We start from the raw sequence: 24106 nt of genomic DNA, 5'->3' as shown, positions 1-24106 counted from the left end.
CATCTTGGCCAGGCTGGTCTTGAACTCCTGACCTTGTGCTCCACCTCCTTCAGCCTCCCAAAGTGCTGGGATTACAGGCGTAAGCCCCCACGCAGGGCCTATAAAGTGATATTTAAATGAACTCTAAAGAATAAGTAGGAGGACTGGGTGCTCACACCTGAGGAGTTCAGGGCCAACCTGGGCAATTAAGTGAGACCCCCTCTCTACAGAAAATTTAAAAAACTAGCCAGGCATGGTGTTGCATGCCTGTAGTTCCGGCTACTTGGGGGTGGCTGAGGTGGGAAAATTGTTAAAGCCCAGGAATTCTCATGCCACTGCACTCCTGCCTGGGCAACAGAGTGAGACCTAAAAAAAAAAAAAAAAAATGAGTAGGCCAGGTGCAATGACTCATGCCTGTAATCCCAGCACTTTGGGAGACTGAGGCAGGCAGCTCACTTGAGGTCAGGAGTTCAAGACCAGACTGGCCAACATGGTGAAATTCTGTCTCTACTACAAATACAAAAAATTAGCTGGGTGTCGTGGTGCTTGCTTTTAATCTCAGCTACTTGGGAGGCTGAGGCGGGAGGATCACTTGAACCGAGGAGGCAGAGGTTGCAGTGAGCCAAGATTGCCCCACTGCACTCTAGCCTGGGCGACAGAGTGGGACTCCATCTCAATTAAAAAAAAGAAAAAGAATAGAAATTAACCAGAAGTTAAAGTTCAAAGAATTAAGTTCTGTAAGGCTCACCGAAAGCTCAGGGTGAGGATGGTAGGTATGAACTAGATCAGGGAAGGCCTGTAAGGACTTTATTCTAAGGGCAGTAGGAAGCCATTGAAGGATTTTGCATAGGTGAATGTGACAGACTGGCATTTTTGAAAGCTCACTCTGCTTGCAATGTGGAGAGTAGAATTAAATGGAGCAAGAGTGATTTAGAGACAATAGTTATTGAAGTAATCCAGGCAAGAGATAATAGTGGTTTGGACTTTGATGGTATTAGTTGAGATGGAGAGAAGTGGGAAGAGTGCAGAAATATTTAACTGCTAGAATCCACTTTGAGGTTGAGTAGTTAGGGAGAGGGAGGCATCAAGAATGATTCTTAGGTTTCTGGGATGGGCTGCAGGGTGGATGGTAGTCAAATGTACTAAAACAGAAAAACCTAAAGGAGAAAGAGGAAGAACATTTCTGGGGGTGAGGGGAAAATGATGAGTTAAGTTTCAGACATAACTGAGTTTGGGGTTCTTGAGACAGATTCCAAATGGAAATGTCCAGTTGGAAGTTAGAAATAGCTCTGGAGTCTAGATGTAAGATCTGGGAGACACAGATTTGTAAGTCATCAGCATAAAAATGGTATTTGAAGACACAGAAATAAATGAAGCCTCTCAAGGAATGTGTGTAGAGTAAGAACTGAGGTTAAAGGACATTAAGCCTAGCTCCACAGAATAGCAGTATCTAAGGGAACCAATGAAAGAATGGCCAAATAGGTAGTCATATTAGGTTGGTGCAAAAGTAATTGCAGTTTTTGCAATTACTTTTAATGGCAAAACCACAATTACTTTGGCATCAGTGTGATAGATGGAAAATCAAGATAGTGGACAGTGTGGTGCCATGAAAGTGAAGGAGCAGACTGTAGGAGGAGGGAGTTGTCAGCTGTGTCAAGTACTGCTGAGAGGTCAAGCAAGATAAAGACTGCGAGTTATCTTTTGCACCTACTGACATGTAGATTATTGTTGACCTTGGCAGGAGCAGTTTCATAGTGACTGAAGCCATATTGCATTGATTTGAGGAGTGATGGAAGGTGAGGAAATGGGGATGGTGAGTATAGACAACTCTTTCAAGAAGTTTGACTGAAGGAGAGAGAGAATGAGGGAAGGAACTGGAGGAATAGATGAAGTAAATGAGCATTAAAAAAAAAAAATAGATGAGGACTAAGCTTATCTGGTGACCCAGATTATTACAGTAGAATGTGAATCTCAAAAATATTTAAGCCTGTTTTAAATAAATTTCTAAAATGGAAAGCCAATTCATTATTTTACCAAGTGTCCTCCTTGCCCCCTGCTTTAGAATGTAAGACATAGAACATTGTCTTATAGGCATTTATGATAACCTGGATAGGAAAGGTAATCTTCCAAAATTAATCTTTAAAACATTACACACAAACACTCACCTCTTTTGTATTTCTCCACTTGGAAAATCATTTAGTATCTAGTTCATTACTAGAAGCAAGTGGTCAGTAAGTGCTTCCTGAGTAAATTAAAATCAACATCTTTTTTTTTTTTTTTCATAGAGATGGGATCTTGCCATGTTGCCTAGGCTGGTCTGAATTCCTAGACTCAAGCGATATTCTTGCCTTGGCAGCATCTTTCTTAGTAACAATATTTGTGACAAATAGTTCTACATTCTTTTTTTTTTTTTTTTTTTTTGAGATGGAGTGTCACTCTGTCGCCCAGGCTGCAGTGCAGTGGCACGAGAATCTCGGCTCACTGCAACTTCCGCCTCCTGGGTTCAAGCAATTCTCCTGCCTGAGCCTCCCAAGTAGCTGGGATTACAGGCATGTGCCACCATGCCCAGCTGATTTTTGTATTTTTAGTAGAGACGGGCTTTCACCATGTTGGTCAGGCTGGTCTCGAACTCCTCACTTTGTGATCCTCCTGCCTTGGCCTCCCAAAGTGTTGGGATTACAGGCATGAGCCACCGCACCTGGCCAATAGTTCTGCATTCTTTATGTTTGAAATCCCTTCATTCAATGTCATTTTAAATCTGACCTATACTATGATTTCTCTCTACCTATAAAACAACATCCCATATGAAATGGAGTTATGGACATTCAGAAGAAGTGGCGTCGTTAGCAAGTTCAGGCATGTTTTTTTCTTTCTAAAATAGGGATAATCACGCTTCTCTTAGGGTCACTAAGGACATTTGTGAGTGATACCGTTATTATTTATTTCTAGAGCTTCAAAAATGTGCTGAAACCTATCCTAGGATTGAATTAGATCTGGTTACTACTTATAGGGTTCATATTAAATAGAAATTGACCTACAGGGCATACTGTGAGTACTTACATTATCCTCAACTTACAATGGGTTTATTGAGATGTAACCCCACTGTAAGTCAAAGAATATCTGTACTTTTACTATTCAATGTAAGAAAACAGCACACTTGGCCGGGCACAGTGGCTCATGCCTGTAATCCCAGTACTTTGGGAGGCCGAGGCGGGCAGGTCACCTGAGGTCAGGAGTTCGAGACCAGCCTGGTCAACACGGTGAACACAGTACACACAGTGAATCAACAAGTACTTCAGCCCTTAACAAGTTCTTAACCCTGGTCTGGATCTAAGACAAAGCATGAGAATAGGTGATAAAGAAGAAGCTGATAAAGAATTTCGACCTGTACAGTTTTCATCCTGTACAGTCTTCATATCTGTAACATTGGCTTAGTTTGTGAAAGATAGTTTGCATCTTTGTATCTTTTAATAATGCTTTCTGTGACAGACTGGATTAAGAAAATGTGGCACATATACACCATGGAATACTATGCAGCCATAAAAAAGGATGAGTTTGCGTCCTTTGTAGGGACATGGATGCAGCTGGAAACCATCATTCTTAGCAAACTATCACAAGAACAGAAAACCAAACACCGCATGTTCTCACTCATAGAACAATGAGATCATTTGGACTCGGGAAGGGGAACATCACACACTGGGGCCTATCATGGGGAGGGGGGAGGGGGGAGGGATTGCATTGGGAGTTATACATGATATAAATGATGAATTGATGAGTGCTGACAAGTTGATGGGTGCAGCACACCAACATGGCACAAGTATACATATGTAACAAACCTGCACGTTATGCACATGTACCCTAGAACTTAAAGTATAATAAAAATAAAAATAAAATAAAAATAATGCTTTCAAAGCAACTTTTAAAAAGGAAACTTTTAACTTCTACTTAAAAGAGAATGAATTTATTGATTTTTTTTAAAACTGAAGGATAAGTCTGTTGATGTTTTCAGTATTAAAATAATGGAAGAAAGTGTTTTGATGCGACATTGTTATTGACCTTCATGGTCAGTGTGCTGTTTTCTTTCTTTCTTTCTTTCTTTCTTTTTTTTTTTTGAGACAGAGTCTTTCTCTGTTGCCCAGGGTGGAGTGCAATGGCATGATCTCGGCTCACTGCAACCTCCGCCTCCCAGGTTCAAGGGATTCTCCTGCCTCACCCTCCGGAGTAGCTAAGATTATAGGTGCGTGCCACCACACCTGGCTAATTTTTGTATTTTTAGTAGAGGCAGGGTTTCACCATGTTGACCAGGCTGGTCTCGAACACCTGACCTCAGGTGACCTGCCCACCTCGGCCTCCCAAAGTACTGGGATTACAGGCATGAGCCACTGTGCCCGGCCAAGTGTGCTGTTTTCTTACATTGAATAGTAAAAGTACAGATACTCTTTGACTTACAGTGGGGTTACATCTCAATAAACCCATTGTAAGTTGAGGATAATGTAAGTTGAACATTTAATACACTTAGCCTACTGAATACCATAGTTTAGTCTAGCTATTAAATGTGCTCAGAAAATTTACATTAGGCAAAGTCATCTGACCAGACAGTACACAGTAGAGTATTGGTTTTTTCTTGTTTTGTTTTGTTTTCTTTGAGATGGAGTCAGTGCAGTGGTGAGATCTTGGCTTACTACAACCTCCACCTCCTGGGTTTAAGCGATTTTCCTGTCTCAGCCTCCCAAGTAGCTGGGATTACAGGCACCCGCCATCATGCAATAATTTTTTTGTATTTTTTTTTTTTTTTTTTTTTTGAGACGGAGTCTTGCTCTGTCACCCAGGCTGGAGTGCAGTGGCGTAATCTTGGCTCACTGCACCTCTACCTTCCGGGTTCATGCCATTCTCCTGCCTCAGCCTCCCAAGTAGCTGGGACTACAGGCGCCCGCCACCACGCCTGGCTAATTTTTTAATATTTTTAGTAGAGACAGGGTTTCACTGTGTTAGCTAGGATGGTCTCGATCTCCTGACCTCGTGATCTGCCTGCCTCGGCTCCCAAAGTGCTGGGATTATAGGCATGAGCCACTGCGCTTGGCCTTTATTTTTTTGTATTTCTGTAGAGACAGGGTTTCACCACATTGGCCAGGCTGGTCTCGACCTCCTGACCTTAGGTGATCCGCCCACCTTGGCCTCCCAAGGTGCTGGGATTACAGGTGTGAGCCACTGCACCTGACCCAGGATTGGTTGTTTGCCCTCATGAGGCATGGCTGACTGGGAGCCCAGGGCTCACTGCTGCTGTCCAGCATCACAAGAGAGTATCATACTGAATATTTTGCACCTGGGAAAAGATCAAAATTCATGGTATGGTTTCTACTTTCACACCATCATAAAATTGAAAAATCATAAGTTGAACCATTGTTAAGTCAGGGACCATCTGTAATTATATCCTGGGAGCTGATGATTATATGTATAATAGTTAAAACCAAAAAACCCAGTCATGGGTTAAATGTCAAGATAGAGTTCATGAGATGGAATTTATTCTTCCCAATAGATTGGAGCAAGTTTCAGGTAATAGAAATGAGTGACTGAGAGGGAAGGGCTTCAGTTGATCAATAACCATTTATTGACATCCTACTGTGTGCTCCAGCACTATGCTTGACTACCAGATAAGATATAAAAAGAGCGGACGGCAGCTGTCCCCTAAGAAAAATTACATTCTTTGAATGAAAAGTAGGTAACAAATCAGTATGTTTGGTGAGAGAAAGGTATATATCATGTATATTTAGTGCATCTGTTTGCGTATGGAAAGTTAGGGGGGTTATACTAGAAAATATTAATAGTGTAGGAAATGCTAGTTATCCAAAGATAATTGGATTAGAAAATAGGCAAGCAAAGTGAATTCATTTAACACAGGAACCAAAAGTTTATTGTAAAACATAAAACATTTGATTGGGACCCAGTCTGCAAAAACAAAGCTCAAAGTGATAAGAATAAGCAGATTTTATGTTTGATGGAATTGTTATAAATGAAATCATAGCCAAGTTTTAGAATGAACAAAAAATAAAGTGTAGATTAGGTTTCTTTGCTATAATTTTCGTGGGAAAATTGTATGACAACAGTATAGATCATCTTTTATTTCATTTTTTGACATGTTGAAAAAATATTTTAGGGATTTATTGATTTTTATAAGACTGTTTTTCAACTTTTGGTATTCAGCCATTCTCTTATATAGTTTCTACTGTAAAGTACTGTTTGGTTGTTAACTGGTAGGACTTCTTTTTTTTTTCACTGCAAGCTCCGCCTCCTGGGTTTCGGCCATTCTCCTGCCTCAGCCTCCCGAGTAGCTGGGACTACAGGCGCCCGCCACCTCGCCCGGCTAGTTTTTTTTTTGTATTTTTAGTAGAGACGGGGTTTCACCGTGATAGCCAGGATGGTCTCGATCTCCTGACCTCGTGATCCGCCCGTCTCGGCCTCCCAAAGTGCTGGGATTACAGGCTTGAGCCACCGCGCCCGGCCAACTGGTAGGACTTCTATCAGATCCTCAGCTGCCAGTAATAAGTTCCAGTGTTCTCCAACATCACTTTCTTAAAATACTACATCCATACAATTGTAGTAGAAACATATGCTTTTGTTAGTCATATAAGTATACAGAACAGTTCATCAGTGAATATTTTAGTGTTATGATAACTTTTGGTTTTCCTTATGCAACCTTGTAACCATGGGAAATTATATAATACTAGGATAATGACACTCCTGTAGTTTTTTTCTGAGTGGTGAGATTTCTTTTATTGATTTTAATTAATTAGTTATTGCTTACCTGTGTAGTCAGTTTTTTTTATTTGAGATTTTTAAAGTCACTATAGACACTGAATTAGTGAATACTGAACCATTGCTCCTTGGGGAAATACAGGGTTCGGTTCCTGTGAGTCTCTTGTCATATTTTTATCAATTGATGAACACATAGCCTTGCTTATGTGTGTTTCTGTTTAAAGACACCTTATTTAGTACATATTGTTGATTTATTAACATTGTACTCATGGCCAGCAGCACTGTAGCACTTGCCCAAACAAAGCTGACCTAACACAGATCTTTTCTCTGTGAGACATAAGACTGCTTTCTTGCTCTCGGGACACCCCAGCTCTATGCCTGGGGGCCATTTTAAACAGTGAAATCAACAAAAAAAAGCACAAAAGTATGAAAAATGTGGCACTAAATAGACTGAAAAGGACACTTATTTATAGTATAGAGCTGGAACAAGAAGGCAGAGCATCACCTTGCGATTTGTCTCAGCTGGGAATGCACACATCAGGGGACTCATGTTTTTCACTGCTCTCCACATGTTTGTGAATGACTGGGAAAACTCAGTGAGTATGGATTCTGGGTTTAGAAATAAATTTTAGGTTGGGCATGGTGGCTCTTGCCTGTAATCCCAGCGCTTTGGGAGGCCAAGGCGGATCACTTGAGTCCAGGAGTTTGAAACCAGCCTGGGCAACATGGTGAAACCTGTCTCTACCAAAAATACAAAATTTATCCAGATGGTGGCACATACCTGTGGTCCCAGTTACTCAGGAGGTTGAAGTGGGAGGATCATTTGAGGACAGGAGGCAAAGGTGGCAGTGAGCCAAGACTGCACCACTACACTCAGCCTGGGTGACAGAGGGAGATGACCCTGTCTCAAAAAAAGAAAAAGAAAAATTTTAGCAAGTAGGCAAATTTGCAAATACAGAATCCAAGAATAATGAGGATTGGCTGTATTTTCTAATATTTCCATACGAAGCTTATTGTTGTAATTTTTAAAACATGAAAGCACAAAATAAGCTTTCAGAAAATTACAGTATGAAAGATAAAACTAAGGCTTTTTTTTTGGAGACGGAGTCTCGCTCTGTTACCCAGGCTGGAGTGCAGTGGCCGGATCTCAGCTCACTACAAGCTCCACCTCTCGGGTTTACACCATTCTTCTGCCTCAGCCTCCCAAGTAGTTGGGACTACAGGCACCCACCACCTCGCCCGGCTAGTTTTTTTGTGTTTTTTAGTAGAGACAGGGTTTCACCGTGTTAGCCAAGATGGTCTCGATCTCCTGACCTCGTGATCCGCCCATCTCAGCCTTCCAAAGTGCTGGGATTACAGGCTTGAGCCACCGCGCCCAGCCTAAAACTAAGGCCTTTAAAATAAATCGAAAGCATTTTAAGAGACAGTATATTGGCCAGGTGCGGTGGCTCACACCTGTAATCCCAGCACTTTGGGAGGCCAAGGCTGGTGGATCACCTGAGATAAGGAGTTCGAGACCAGCCTGGCCAACATAGTGAAACCCTCTCTCTACTAAAAATACAAAAATTTAGCTGGGCGTGGTGGTGGGGGGGGTGCCTGTAATCCCAGCTACTCGGGAAGCTGAGGCAGGAGAATGCTTGAACCTGGGAGGTAGAGGTTGCAGTGAGACGAGATCACACCACTGCACTCCAGCCTGGGTGACTGAGCAAGACTCCATCTCAAAAAAAATAAATAAATAAAACACAGCATATTCTCTTATATGTGCATACATCTGAGTATGGGTAGACTAATGCTACAACAGGTGTTTAAAAGAAGGAAGAGACTGGATGCAGTGGTGCACACCTGTAATTCTAGCACTTTGGGAGACTGAGGTGAGAGGATTGTTTGAGCCCAGGAGTTCGAGACCAGCCTGGGCAACACTGTAAGACCTCGTGTCTATAAAACATAAAAAGATTAGCTGGGGGTGATGGTGCATGCTTATGAACACAGCTGCTCAGGAGGCTGAGGAGGGAGGATTGCTTGAGCCTGGGAGGTCGAGGCTTCAGTGAGCCATGTTCAGGCCATTGTACTCCATCCTGGGTGAGAGAGCGAGATGCAGTCTTAAAAAAAAAAAAAAGAAGAAAGAGAAGAGGGAGGAGTGCTGGAGGAGAAAGAGAGAAGGCAGAGAAGATAGGTAGTACTGTTCGGTTCTATTCATTAATTACAAGACCCCAGTCAATAAATCTGAACAAACTGAAGCCAGGTTAAAAATAAGTAGCTGTGAATACTGAAGTGATTTACCCTGATCATTTATCAAGTTCCAAAAGCATGTGTTTGTTAAGAGTACAAAAGCATGTTGAATTAGTATCTATGGTTTAATTTAAATGTATAAATTTGAGGGAGGAACTGAAATTTTTCTGTAGCCTGTGTTTAAGGTCTTGTTAACTTATTTGTCTTCCTCAGTCTAGCTTTGCCTTTTCTTACATATAGACACATGAACACAGACATAAAGATAGCTCCTTGTCAACACCAAGTTGCAGAGATACATGATTGTCAACAGGAATTCTCAAAAATTGTTTCTGTTGTAGGAACAGCAGCAGTATTGGTATCGACAGCACTTGCTCAGTTTGCAACAGAGGACAAAAGTTCATTTGCCAGGACACAAAAAGGGTCCTGTGGTAGCAAAGGATACACCAGAGCCGGTAAAAGAAGAAGTTACAGTACCTGCCACCAGTCAAGTTCCGGAATCTCCTTCTTCTGAGGAGCCCCCATTGCCACCTCCAAATGAGGAAGTGCCACCTCCTCTCCCACCTGAGGAACCCCAGGTAACCATATAATTAATTGTTTAGTGTTTATTAAATTATTTAACTTTTTTCTGATTCATTTATGTATACTTTTATCATAAATGGATATATATTTTTGTTTTTTAAAGTACCTAGAAAGTTGCATTTGAAATAATCAGATATCTGTTGTATCAAGTTTATTTATTTATTTATTTTGAGACAGAATCTCGCACTCTTGACCAGGCTGGAGTGTAGTGGTGCGATCTTGGCTTACTGCAACTTCTGCCTCCCAGGTTCAGGCAATTCTCCTGCCTCAGCCTCTTGAGTAGCTGGGATGACAGGCACGCACCACAACGACCGGCTAATTTTTGTATTTTTTAGTAGAAACAGGGTTTCACCGTGTTGGCCAGGCTGGTTTCGAACTCTTGACCTCAAGTGATCTGCCTGCTTTGGCCTCCCGAAGTGCTGGGGTTACAGGCGTGAGCCACCGTGCCTGGCCTGTTGTATCAGATTTAGAAAAGGAAATTTTTCCTAGTTTGAGTGAAGAATTAGACACTCTTCTGAATTGAGTACCTCTAAGCACTAAAGGAAGATGCCAGCATATGTTCATAGTGACAGTACAGGGCAATAGTTGAGTGCTTGAGCTTTTAGAGTCCAGCTACCCAGGCTATGATTCAGGTACTGCCACTTGCTAGTAGTGACTGGGCAAATTTGATAACCATTCCGTGCTTCAATTTACTCCTCTGCAAAATGGGTGTATTCAGTAGTAGCTATCACATAGAGGTATTGAGGCATTAAATGTGATAATGTCACTCCTTGTCACTCAGCATAGTGAGTGGCACATGGGAGGTTCTCATATTGGTCCGAAGGTCATTGTTCTCCCAAGAGCCTTATATGAAGGGTTTATCAAACCATAATGGTTATATTGTAGTCCATCGGTGAAAAGTGACAAAAAAAGAAAGGGATTTCTTATAGAGTGAAAAGGTCTATAACTTAAGGTTCACTTGTTTTTGTTTTTTGAGACAGGGTCTCACTCTGTCGCCCAGGCTGGCGTGCAGTGCTATGATCTCAGCTCACTGCAGCTTCAGCCTCCCAGGCTCAAGTGATCCTCCTGCCTCAGCCTTCCAAATAGTTGAGACCCCTTTTCTTTTTTCTTCTCTTCTCTTTCTTTTCCTTTTTCTTTTCTCTTCTTTTCTTTTATTTTCCTTTTCTTTCTTTCTTTTCTTTCTTATGGAATCTCACTCTGTTGCCAAGGCTGGAGTGCAGTGGTGCGATTTTGGCTCACTGCTACCTCCGCCTCCCAGGTTCAAGTGATTCTCCTGCCTCAGCCTCCCAAGTAGGTGGGATTACAGGTGCCCGCCACCATGCCTGGCTAATTTTTGTATTTTTAGTAGAGACAGGGTTTTACCATGTTGGCCAGGCTGGTCTTGGACTACTGACTTCAAGTGATCCGCCCGCCTTGACCTCCCAAAGTTCTGGGATTACAGGTGTGAGGTGTGGCGCCCGGCCTGGTACCACTTTCTACTAGGAAAATTGTTGTCATATTTAGGAATAATAAGATTATTATTCTAGTGAAGACTATGGAATTTATAAACTCCTTTGTATTAGTATCCATAATAGTATACATAGAGCTATGTGTTTTATCTAAAGATAGAATAACTGTTCTCAATCCAAAAAGAACTAAAGATAACTGTGTTTGACAGTTAGATGTTTCTGAGTTGTAGGGATTCTGGACTTTATAATACATTTTTTTTTTTTTTTTTTTTTTTGAGACGTAGTCTTGCTCTGTCGCCCAGGCTGGATTGCAGTGGCCGGATCTCAGCTCACTGCAAGCTCCGCCTCCCAGGTTCCCGCCATTCTCCTGTCTCAGCCTCCTGAGTAGCTGGGACTACAGGCGCCCGCCACCTCGCCCGGCTAGTTTTTTGTATTTTTTATTAGAGACGGGGTTTCACCGTGTTAGCCAGGATGGTCTCGATCTCCTGACCTTGTGATCCACCCATCTCGGCCTCCCAAAGTGCTGGGATTACAGGCTTGAGCCACCACGTCCAGCCTATAATACATTTATAAAATATTTTTGGTTGCTATTTTATGACTTACATAAAGATGTGTCCTCTTTTATCTTTAGTCCGAGGACCCAGAAGAAGATGCCAGGTTAAAGCAGTTGCAGGCTGCAGCAGCACACTGGCAGCAGCACCAGCAACATCGAGTTGGTTTCCAGTATCAGGGAATAATGCAGAAGCACACTCAGTTACAGCAGATTCTGCAACAGTACCAGCAGATTATACAGCCCCCACCACATATACAGGCAAGTGCTTCCATAGTCCACAAATAGGAAGTTGCCCCAAGACATTGAAATGATTTGTTATTCTTGAAAGATTTAAGTGTGAAAAACAAAAGATATCAACTGTTGACAATTAATTGTTTCCCAAGGGGTGCCCAAGTTCTGCCACATTACCTGGGGGACTGTGGAGGGATGGGTTATAGTAGAGTTTCCTGATCATGTCAACCCAGGCCAGATGTTAGCTTACTATTGTTAAGGGTCTTAAGAGCTGGGGATTTTAACCATATAGTTACAGGTTAACCTGTGTTTTGCCTATAAACTACTACAGTAACAGATAAGCAAAAAGGCCAAAAACAGCCATCACAAAAAACCTAAGGAAATATACCATAAAAGATAAAGTGACTTAGGTACTTGTTTGTCTTGTATCTTTGAGGTGTAATGTTGTGTCTGTATATCTATAATAACAGATCATTTTTCAAGTTCTTAAAATTATCCATATTAAAAACTTGAAAAATACTTATTGCTAAGATAGGTATTTGCTTTATTGTTTGGTTGGTTTTTCCAACTGTGTGGTAAGTTGTCTAAGCCAAAAGAAGGAAGAAGAAATCATCATCACTCAAAGAACTTGACAAACTTATTCTTAGCCTCCTAGTCTTTAGTGTTCTAATTTCCTAAAGTGTCAAATGCCCTTGATTCATCAAAATTTTAACCTATGATTAATTCTCTTAATATGAATGTTTTGAAATAGTTTTTATCCTTTTATTTGTAGACCATGTCTGTAGATATGCAGCTGCGGCATTATGAGATGCAGCAGCAACAGTTTCAACATCTTTACCAAGAATGGGAGCGAGAGTTTCAGCTATGGGAGGAACAACTCCATTCCTATCCTCATAAAGATCAGCTTCAGGAGTATGAGAAGCAGTGGAAAACATGGCAGGGACATATGAAAGCCACTCAGAGTTATCTCCAGGAGAAAGTCAATTCATTTCAGAACATGAAGAACCAGTATATTGGGAACATGTCAATGCCACCTCCTTTTGTTCCATATTCTCAGATGCCTCCACCTCTACCTACAATGCCCCCTCCAGTGTTGCCTCCTTCATTGCCACCACCAGTGATGCCACCTGCCCTCCCTGCTACAGTGCCACCACCTGGCATGCCCCCACCTGTTATGCCACCTTCTCTACCAACCTCTGTTCCCCCACCAGGGATGCCTCCTTCTCTCTCTTCTGCAGGGCCACCTCCAGTTCTCCCCCCACCTTCCCTCTCTTCTGCAGGGCCACCACCAGTTCTTCCCCCACCATCTCTCTCTTCAACAGCACCTCCACCTGTCATGCCCCTCCCATCATTGTCTTCAGCTACACCTCCTCCAGGAATACCTCCCCCTGGAGTTCCACAAGGGATACCTCCTCAGTTAACAGCAGCCCCAGTTCCACCAGCCTCCAGTTCACAGAGCTCACAAGTTCCAGAGAAACCTAGACCAGCACTGCTTCCTACTCCTGTGTCTTTTGGTTCTGCCCCACCCACAACTTACCATCCTCCATTGCAATCAGCTGGTCCATCAGAACAAGTGAATTCAAAAGCTCCTTTGAGCAAGTCTGCTCTGCCATACAGTTCATTCTCATCTGATCAAGGACTTGGGGAGTCTTCTGCTGCTCCATCTCAGCCAATCACTGCAGTGAAGGACATGCCAGTGAGATCAGGTGGCCTGCTTCCAGATCCTCCTAGAAGTAGTTACTTGGAAAGTCCAAGAGGCCCAAGGTAGGTCTGCTTTTTTCTCTCTTTTTTTTTGGTTTGGCTATGTTATTGATTTAGGCTATTGGGTTCTCGATGGTATAAAAAGCTTCATTTATACAATTTTTATACTCTCTTTCTACTTATATTGTCTGCTTGTTAGACATCATGTATGTAATCTAGAAAAGGTAACATGCCCCCATTTCTTTGATGTCTCTGCTTTTGTCCTGTCTGCAGAGATTACGGTCCAGAATGAATGTAGTATTGTGGAGTAATGCTTATCATTTTATATTGACTTACTAGCTTTAAAAATAATATTAAAGTTTATCTTTTTTTGCTTTTTCATTCAACAAATAATTGAATTAGCAATTACTATTTGTTAGATAATTTGTTAGTTGTTAGAGATAAAGATGAATAAGCCAATATTCTACTGGCTTGAGGCAATTAAATTTAGCATAAGGTAAGTAGGACTTTTATCCATTTAGCAAATATTTAAGTTCCTGCTCTTGTACTTAGAGCAGTTAATATAACAGAACACATAAAATTCCTGCCCCCATGGAGCTTACATCCTTTATTTTTTCCCCAGTTAAGGAGATACTTCTGTTTTGCCAGAACCACATATTTAGAAAGAAAACAAATTGCTGGTGTGTAAGTTTTTTCTCTTTACCTTTTAAAAACTCTTAAGTTCATTTTTTCCAAGTTTGTAAAGATAGATTTTTCTCCCCAAGTTGACCTAAATGATAACTTTTCTATGGAAATTACTATTTTTTGAGGCAGGCTCTCACTTTTTCACCCAGGCTGGTGTGCAGTGATGCAATTATGGCTCAGTGCAGCCTCAACCTCCTGGGTTCAAGCAGTCCTCCCACCCCAGCCTCCTAGGTGGCTGAGACCAGAGGCACGCACCAACACATCTGGCCAGTTTTTTAAAAATGCTTCGTAGAGATGGGAGTCTTCCTGTGTTGACCAGGCTGGTCTCAAACTCCTGGGCTCAAGCGATCCTCCTGTGTTCGCCTCCCTGCCTGCCTTGGCCTCCCAAAGTGCTGGGATTACAGGCGTGAGCCACCACACTCAGCCAGAAAAATACTTTAATCAATTTTTTTCTCAGTTGGGAATTGTAGTAGAAATGCATACTCCTTATGCAAAATTCAAACATTACAGAAAAGTGTAGAAAAAAGTGAAAGTCACCTAATTCTACCATCTGGAGAGAATCATTTTAAAAATATATGTTACAAAAATGGGATCATACTGAGTAGATTATCTTGTAACTTATTTTTCCACCAATCTGCATATTGCTTAGATTTCCATCTCAATGGATCTACATCATTATTTTTTTTTTCAACCTCATTTTAACATTTGAAAACAAAATATCTTTTATTCCCCAAGTTTATAATTCTGAAAGCAGTGTGGCACAAAAAACTCCACAATCAAAGTTAAGACAAAGGGGCAATTAACATGAATTCCTCTGTGTACCAAGAAGCCTTGCTGGAGACTTTACACACACTATTATCTCATCTCATGGGAGTTTTCTCAACAACCTGTGAAGTAGGCAGATTATTCTGTACTTACCCTTAACAAACTGGCACTGAGAGGATTGGTGTTGCTCAGTCAGGATTATTTAGCTGAGTGAGTAGAACCCCATTACAGGTACAGTTGAGTCCGGAGGGTCCCCAAAGCAAAAGCACTATTTAAGCACTGTTTACTGCTGTGATCCAAGCCTATACTGTCAGTGCTTATTTGGCATGTGTATCATCTTGATTTGAATTCGTACTTATCTCCGGGAGTGAGCATTGCCTTTTAGATCTGGTGACTAATTTGCTGTCAGAGAAGTACTCTTAATACCTCATGAAACATACATTTCCTGCTCCCTTGATTTCTGTCATGTTAATATTTTCTCTCTTTGCCTACTAAATCTTGGCTGTGTGAATTTAGGACCTATTTTAAGTTTTTTCTTACTTCAGAAGAAAATAACTTCTGAAGTTAATCTCAGTGCTGGGAGGATATTAGCAATTATCTAATATTATATCCATCTACTGCAACGCACATTTGTATTCTATTTCAGTTTGTCACAAATGGGTCTTGCACATATCTTACTTATTCCTCTTAGTAATATCAGAAGGTAAATAAATACATAAGAAAAACTGAGATTCAGAGGTTGTAAATACATTGCCTCATATAACACAGCTAGTAAATGGTCGAGATGGGATTAGAATCCAAGGACTTCTGATCCACTTTAAGTCCATTGTACTTTCTGTGATGAGCAGTTGTATACTTGACATTGGCATTGTGATAAGGAACACTACCATATAAGTCATTGATTCTAGAAAGTTTGTTTTTCACATTGAACCTAAATGTGATTCTTTAACTTTTATCTGTTGATTCTAGATTTGCCTCTGGAGCAACACAGAATGAATTATCCTATCCCTCTTCTACAGTGTGTCACTACGGTTATTTAAAAACTATTACCCTCGTGTTTCCCTCACCCTGCCTTACCCAGTTTGCTCTGCCAATCACAACTCAGATTCTTTTCATCTTAACGTTGGTTCTAACCTCCTCCTCCTGTACTACTCACTGGCCTTTGGTTTGTTAGCCTCCTTCAGAATGAACACTTACTTCAGATGCAGAGGACCATGGGCCTAGTACCAACTTCATTATAAATAATGTGCTTATATTGTATAGCTTAACAAATTGCTTTTTTGTTTGTTTTTTCCAGCACTCTCACAGTGTTGACTCTTGTTGAGCTTAACATCAATCTAGCTTCCCAGGTCTTTTTCACATTAGCTTTCATTAAGCCAAGTCACTCTTATCCTGAACTTGTGTGGTCAGTTTTTTGTTTTTGTTTTTCTTGTTTCTTTTTCTAAGACTTTACATTTCTTTTTAGATTTTTTTCTAGTTAGGTGTGTGCCATCATTTCAGTCTGCTGAAATCTTGGTGAATGATTATATTGTTCTAGGGATGTGATATCGCTCTTCAACATTTTCATCTGCAGCTTTGATAAGGATGACTTTTTAATCCTTGAATTGGATCCTGCTGACATTATCCACCTTGTTTTGAAAACCTTTCCCCAGACTAGTTTATGTCATTGCCATTTCAGTCACCCCTCTGCTTCTTTTGCTCACTTAGCCCTTATAGAGTATAGTTTGGGGCTGTTACCCAGGCATAGTTATTTTTCTCCAGTGTAACTAGATAAAAAATCAGTGGGAAGCTGGTTAGTCAGTGAACAAGACTGAAGTAAGAATAATCTATACTATTAAGGAAACCTGTGAACTTCCTTTATTCCTAATTCAGATTTTGCTATCAACATATAACTGATATGGTAAGCCACTTTTTTTTTTTTTAATAATCAAAGCTAAGTAGAAAAGCAAGAGTTTAGAACATAGCTAAACAAATTTACTGATAACATGCTGTTACAAATAAAGTACTGTAAATGGCTTTGAGCTTCTGCAAAATCCAGATTTAGGCTGCTTTCTAAAAACGAGATTTCTAAAAAGTCACGTGACAAAACTGCATGACATGTAAATAGCATGTCATGTTTGTTGAGCATCTAGGGGAGCTGTTTTGACAGTGTGTGTATCATTGGATTCACTCAGTCTTCTAGAAGACTACTGTTGCTCCAGCAAACTGTCATATCAGTGGATGTTGGTTTTCCAGGACCTTTTGTTTTTCACATATAATAAAACTTATTGAAAGCTAACAGAGAAGCACGCAATTTTAAGTGTTCAGCTTAGTGAATTTTCACAAAATAAAGACACACATTGGCCAGGTGTGATGGCTCACGCCTGTAATCCCAGCACTTTGGGAGGCCAAGGTGGGCGGATCATGAGGTTAGGAGTTCGAGACCAGCCTGGCCAATATGGTGAAACCCCATCTCTACTAAAAAATACAAAAATTAGCCGGTGTGGTGACACATGCCTGTAGTCCCAGCTACTTGGGAGGCTGAGGCAGGAGAACTGCTTGAACCTGGGAGGCGCAGGTTGCCTGAGATCATGCCACTGCACTCCAGCCTGGGAGACAGAGTGAGATTCCATCTCAAAAAAAAAAGACACACATGGTATCACTACTAGATCAAGAAATAGGAATCACTAATGCCCAAGAAATCTCCCTCATCCCCCCCAGTTTTCTAATACCCCAAGGATAACTGTTATACTGAGCCATAGATTAGTTTTGCCTATTTTGAACTTTATATGCGTGAAATAATACCGTACGTACTCGTGAGTCTGGCATCTTTCACTTGACGTTGTATTATTGTGAGAGTCATCCACGTTGTGTGTAGTAGTAGTTTGTTTATTCCCGTTCCTGTGCAATAGTTCATTGTATGAATATACCACAATCTGTTTCTCCATTTTAATATTAATGATCATTGAAATTTTTTGGTTATTATGAAAAGTGCTGCTGTGTGTCTTTTGATGCTGTATGTGTCCCTTTAGATGTATGTGTTTGTTTGTGTATGTTTAATTTTGTTTGGATATCTATTAAGGATTGGAATTGCCTGATTATAGAGTATATATATGTTCTGCGTTAATGGGTATTGTTAAATATTTTTCCAAAGTGGTTGTTTCAGTTCATACTCTCACCAGCAGTATTTCAGTGTTTCAGTTTTTTTGTATCCTTATCAACACTTGGTATTGTTAAACTTTTAGGATTTAGCAATCCTAGTAGATGTTTAGTGGTATCATGATAATGGATTTAATTTACATTTCCCTGATGACTAATGAGGTTTCACTTTTTTCATTTGATTATTGTTCATTTGGATTTCCTCTTTTATGAAATGCTGATTCAAGTCTTTTTCCCATTTTTTGACTGGGTTTTATGTCTTATTGATTTTGTAGGAGTTCTTAGTATATTCTACACGACAGTTCTTTGTCCATTATATGTGTTAGAAATTTCTCACTGCAGGACTTTTTATTTTCTTAATGAGCACTTGAATGTAAATGCTGCAGACCGGGCGCAGTGGCTCACACCTGTAATCCCAGCACTTTGGGAGGCCGACACGGTCAGATCACTTGAGGTCAGGAGTTTGAGACCAGCATGGCCAACACGGTGAAATTCCATCTCTACTAAAAATACAAAAATTAGCCAGGCATGGTGGTGTGCGCTTGTAATCCCAGCCACTCGGGAGGCTGAGGCACCACTTGAATACAGAGGTGGAGGTTGCAGTGAACCGAGATCAAGTCACTACACTGCAGCCTGGGCGACACAGTGACGGAGCGAGAGTGAGACTTCGTCTCAAAAAAAAAAAGTAAACTCTGCAGTATAACAGTTTGATTTCAGTATACCAGAAAAGTAATCTTTACCATTTACCTTTTAGGTCCAATGGACCCTTTTTATTTTAAAGTTTAAAGTAATTTTACAAATAATTTACAGAATTTAAGAATAAAGGGGCCAGGCATGGTGGCTCACATCTGTAATCTCAGCACTTTGGGAGGCCTAGGCGAGGGGATCACTTGAGGTCAGGAGTTTGAGACCAGCCAGGCCAACATGGCAAAACCCCGTCTCTAGTAAAAATACAAAAATTAGCTGAGCGTGGTTGCGCACACCTGTAATCCCAGCTACTCAGGAGGTTGAGGCATGAGAATTGCTTGAAACTGGGAGGCAGAGGTTGCAGAACTGCGCCACTATACTCCAGCCTGGATGACAGAGTGAGAGTCTGTCTCAAAAATAAAAACAAAATAAAATAAAGGAATAGCGAAAAAATATTAAAGACAAACTCTTCTCATCCATTAAATTTGGGCACACAAACATTTTAAAAGATGAAATAATTCTGTCACATATACTTTTAGCAAATTGAGATGGTCCAGGTTCTTGCCACAAAATATGTGATAAGGTAAGGTTCATCCTGTGTAATAACTAAGTGGATTACTGTACCACATTTTCTTTCTGTTCTTAGAAACATATTGTCAGCTGGTCATGGTGGCCCACACTGATAATTCCAGCCCTTTGGGGGACTGAGGCAGGAAGATTGCTTGAGTTTAGGAATTTGAGACCAGCTTGGGCAACATAGTGAGACCCTGTCTCTACAAAAAGTAAAAAATTAGCCTGGCTTGGTGGCATGTTCCTGTGATCCCAGTTATGTGGGAGGCTGACGTGGGAGGATTACTTGAGCCTCCCACATAACTGGGACCACAAGGCAGCAGTGAACTGTGCACTGCACTCCAGCCTAGGCAACAGAGTGAGATCCTGACTGAAAAAAAAAAAGAAAGGTAATCCCAAGGCTATAAATATTATTATTTACTTTTTCTTATGTCTTTTATTTCTTTAACCTTTTATTTTTAAATCAGTACTCTATATAGAACTGATTTTATATAGTGTGAGGTAGGGATCAATGTTTATTATTTTCCAAATAACTATCCAGTTCACCCGAACACCATTTACTGAAGAAGTCATCCCTACTACTTTGCAGTGACTTCATCATAAATCCAAAGTTTAAATGTGTTTGTTTCTGGACTCTCCATTCCTGTGGTCTATTTGTCTGTCTTTGCATTAGTGCCATATTGTTTTAATTACTGTAGCTTTACAATAAATTTATCTGTTAGTATAGGTCCTCCAATTCTGTGCTTCTAGATGAGGGATTGGCAAGCTTTCTTTCTCTTTTTTTTTTTTTTCTTTTTCTTGAGATGGAGTCTGGTTTTGTCACGCAGGCTGGAGTACAGTGGTGCTCACTGCAACCACTGCCTCGTAGGTTCAAGCAATTCTGTCTCACCCTCCCAAGTAGCTGGGATTACAGGCATGCGCCACCATGCCTGGCTAATTTTTGTATTTTTAGTAGAGCTGGAGTTTCACCATTTTGGCCAGGCTGGTCTGGAACTCCTGACCTCAGGTGATCCACCTGCCTTGGCCTCCCAAGGTGCTGGGATTACAGGCGTGAGCCATTGTGCCCGGCCTGGCAAGCTTTCTATAAAGGGCCAGATGGTAAATATTTGTAGGCCTTGTGGGTCACATTTGGTCCCTGTTAAATATTTTTCTTTCTTTTTTTTCTATTTCTTTTTTTTTTTTTTCACATTTTAAAAAAATTTTATTGAGACAGGGTCTTTACTCTGTTGCCCAGGCTGGAATGCAGCGGCAGGATCACAACTCATTACAACTTTGACCTCCTGGACTCAAGCATTCCTCCCACATCAGCCTCCTGTGTAGCTGGAACTGCAGGCGTGTCCTGCCATACTTGGCTACTTTATTTTTTGTAGAGGTGGATCTCCCTATGTTGTCCAGGCTGGTCTCAAACTCCTGAGCTCAGGCCATCTGCCTGCCTTGGCCTTCCAAAGTGTTGGGATTACAGGCATGAGCCACCATGTACAGCCCTTTTTTTTTTTCTTTTTTTAAAACCTTCAAGAATGTAAAAAAGATCACTTTTAACTGTGTTTGGAACATAGACCATAGTTTGCTGACCCCTGTTCTAGATTGTCTTGATTATTCTTATTAGAATCAGCTTGTTGGTTTTCAAAAACCTGCTGGAATTTTGATGAGCATTGCATAGAATCCATTGACCATTTGGAGGAAGAATTGAAATCTTTATAATATCAAGGCTTCTGATCAGTCACAACTACATTTCGACTGGCTTTAGAATTGGAATTGTGGACTTCTTCCATTCTATAGCTATCTTACTAGAATTAGTAAGGGACTGTGAGCGCTATAGGTTTTCTTTATATTTCCATTTGTTATGATTGTTCCTGTTTATAGTGATTACTTATCTTTGGGAATTTTAATTTTAGGACCTTGGTTATACATATTTAGAAAACAGGTGCTATTTCACATGAAAACAAAACGGGAAGGAATTTTAATTCCAGAATTTCGTATCTTGTAATTCCCATGGTTTGTTAATTTTAGTATGTTTCTGCAAATAGTAGAATACAGAAAATACCTTCTTTAAAAGTATTTGTATAACTGCATCATACCTCTTAGGTTTTTACATTTTAGAGTTTTATATCAAATTTTGAGATTTTTATAATTCTAAGGTATTTATACCTAGTTTTAGGGGTTTTTAAAGGGAGTGTATAACACACTTTACAAATAAACACTTTCTAAATACTTAAAACAAATATTTGCTTATTTTTCTTTTCATCTGACCAATGTACAATGCATGCGTTTTTATGTGATTGTATTTAGTGAATTTATGTAATGTTTCTACTATATTTTACATACATGTTTTTATGTCAAAAGGATCATAGTATTTCATTATATTGATTTAAAAGTGGCTTATTTTCATACAGATTTTTAATATGAGTATCTCTTGATATATTTGTTAAAAAGGCTTAAAAGGTCTCTAGTTTTATAAATGAAAATGGTTTTGAGTCTGTTATTTTGTACATCTTTGAACGTTGAAACTTTGAAAGTCCAGTAATAGCCAGGTGCAGTGGCTCATGCCTGTAATCCTAGCACTTTGGGATGCTGAGGCAGGTGGATTGCTTGAGCTCAGGAATTTGAGACCAGCCTAGGCAATTTGGTGAATCTGCATCTCTACCAAAAATACAAAAATTAGCCGACCCTGGTGACATAAAAAATTAGCCAGGCATGGTAGCGGGCACTTGTGGTCCCAGCTACTCGGAGGACTGAGGTGGGAGGATCGCTGGAACCCAGAAAGTCTAGGCTGCAGTGAGCTATGATCACGCCACTGCATTCCAGCCTGGGTGACAGAGTGAGACCCTGTCTCAGAAAAGGACAAAAAAAAAAAAAAAAAGTCAAATAGTGATACATATTTGCCATTTATATGTAGTGTTGAAATTGTATTTCAGATGGTTTCAGTATTTTCTGGCCCCCAGAATGAAAATAAAATGATGGGCCTTGGCTGTTGATCAGCAGTTTGGTCTGAAAACAAAGCACCCTGCCCTTTCAACTCTTCTGCCATGTCCTCTTATCTGCACACCTTTTAATGCCTCCTAATTCCTTTGTCCTTTCCTCTGGCTTTTACACATGCTCTTTTCTTTGTCTAGAATTCCCTTCTTGCCATTCTTTGCTTTATTTATTCCTATTTTTCCTGCCCTGGCACAGCACTTCAGTAATTACAGATCGGCATTCTTTAATGCAGTCAGACATTGGGAATACTTTGGATAGCAAGACAAACATGTTCCGTATTTATCAAATTCTGTTCTAATTGTTGAGTTAATTGTCTCACTCTTCCTGTGGACAGTGAACTCCTTGAGGTTAGGCATGACTCTCTTTTTAGCACCAGCACATTACCTGACAATCGCAGATGTTCAATAAAAGTGGCTTCTTCCAAAATGTCAGTCATGGATAAAATTCTCAAGGCATTCACAATTTTGTTAGGAGGGACTTTGCTCATACTTAGAATTTGATTAGAATACTAGATAACATGTTGATAAGGTCTATCATGGACTCTTGTACATTGTGGAAGATAGTCTTAATACATAGCAAATGACTTTATACAACTTTGATCTGATATATTATTGAGGCACTTTGAATTAATAAATGTAATTCCAAGAAAGGAACCAAACCTTCATAAGCCCTAAAGTGGCATACTTTTTTCCTTCTGTAAATATATACTCTTCATCCTTACTTAGCATTGTGATATATATACTTTGACAAGTTCCTGGTCACCTTCTTTCCCCTTTGCCCATTATAGCTCTGCCAAACCTTCACTACTTCACATAGACCATCTACTCTAGTGCTGCTTTCTTGATGTTAGCAAACGTTTTTATTTTGCATTATATTTATAATTTAGCTTCCTGCCTCACAGGAAATCAAGTCTACCTATCAAGCTCAGTAAAACATCTCACTTCTAACCCTTAGCTGTACTTACCATGCTCATCATCTTGTAGTCTCAGGAGAAGCAGCCCTTCTGATGAGGGCTAATCCTCTCTCTGTGCCCTTTAAAGAGATAACAGTTTACATTTTTATCAAAGTGATTCATATGCATGGTTTAAAAAAATTGGGCCAAATGGCCACCCACTGCCCCATCCCCATGCCCCCCCAAATGTTTTTTCCAGTGGCATCCTCTTTTAATTATTTAGCTGTTTCTTTTGGTCGCCATCTTCATAGCACTAAATAATTATGCTGCTCTTTCCACGACTTACACACTTACACATTTTAGATATTATATATTTATTTAACTGTCCTGAAAAATAAAGTTTTCATTCTTCCTTGACACTCTGCCATATGGGTGTTAACTACAGCATTCCCCTTGACGATCTTCCAGAATGTGATTAGCTATTTATCGAATCTCATGGCTTCCTGTTACCATTCAGTCCCTCTATTTCCTGGAGGGCATGCTCAGGTAACTTGCTAAGGAAGTGTGGGTGAGGGGTAAATTTTCTTAGTCATCCTGTATCTGACAATGTCTTTATTCTAATCTCGCACTTGCTTGCTAATTTGGATATAGAATTTGATGTTGGAGATAATTATTCCTCAAAGTTTTAGGATCATTGTTCTGTTTTGTTCTGTCACCTTGTGTAGGTGTTATGCCTTTCCGATTCTTTTCCTATTTTGGTGACCTGCTCTCTCCCACACTTTAAAAATCTCTGGTATTCTGAAATTTCAGTGTTTTTTGTTTTCTTTTTTTTTTTTTTGAGACGGAGTCTCGCTCTGTCGCCCAGGCTGGTGTGCAGTGGCCAGATCTCAGCTCACTGCAAGCTCCGCCTCCTGGGTTCAC

General features: G+C 40.4%; 1 protein-coding gene across 1 annotated transcript in view; it reads left to right on the top strand.

The window, feature by feature from the left end:
• YLPM1 (YLP motif containing 1) overlaps nucleotides 1-24106 on the top strand; it is a 76283-nt gene that overhangs the window by 6212 nt on the left and 45965 nt on the right. Inside the window, exons 2-4 of the mRNA XM_011949809.1 lie at nucleotides 9300-9536; nucleotides 11620-11799; nucleotides 12545-13536. Coding sequence (XP_011805199.1) covers nucleotides 9300-9536; nucleotides 11620-11799; nucleotides 12545-13536 — 1409 coding nt within the window. The remainder of the gene's footprint in view (nucleotides 1-9299; nucleotides 9537-11619; nucleotides 11800-12544; nucleotides 13537-24106) is intronic.

Source organism: Colobus angolensis, unplaced genomic scaffold (assembly GCF_000951035.1).
Source record: "Colobus angolensis palliatus isolate OR3802 unplaced genomic scaffold, Cang.pa_1.0 Scaffold3, whole genome shotgun sequence".
NCBI classification, from domain to species: Eukaryota; Metazoa; Chordata; class Mammalia; order Primates; family Cercopithecidae; genus Colobus; species Colobus angolensis.
The sequence above is the reverse complement of the archived record's forward strand: the minus strand, read 5'-3'. Positions and strand labels throughout refer to the sequence as shown.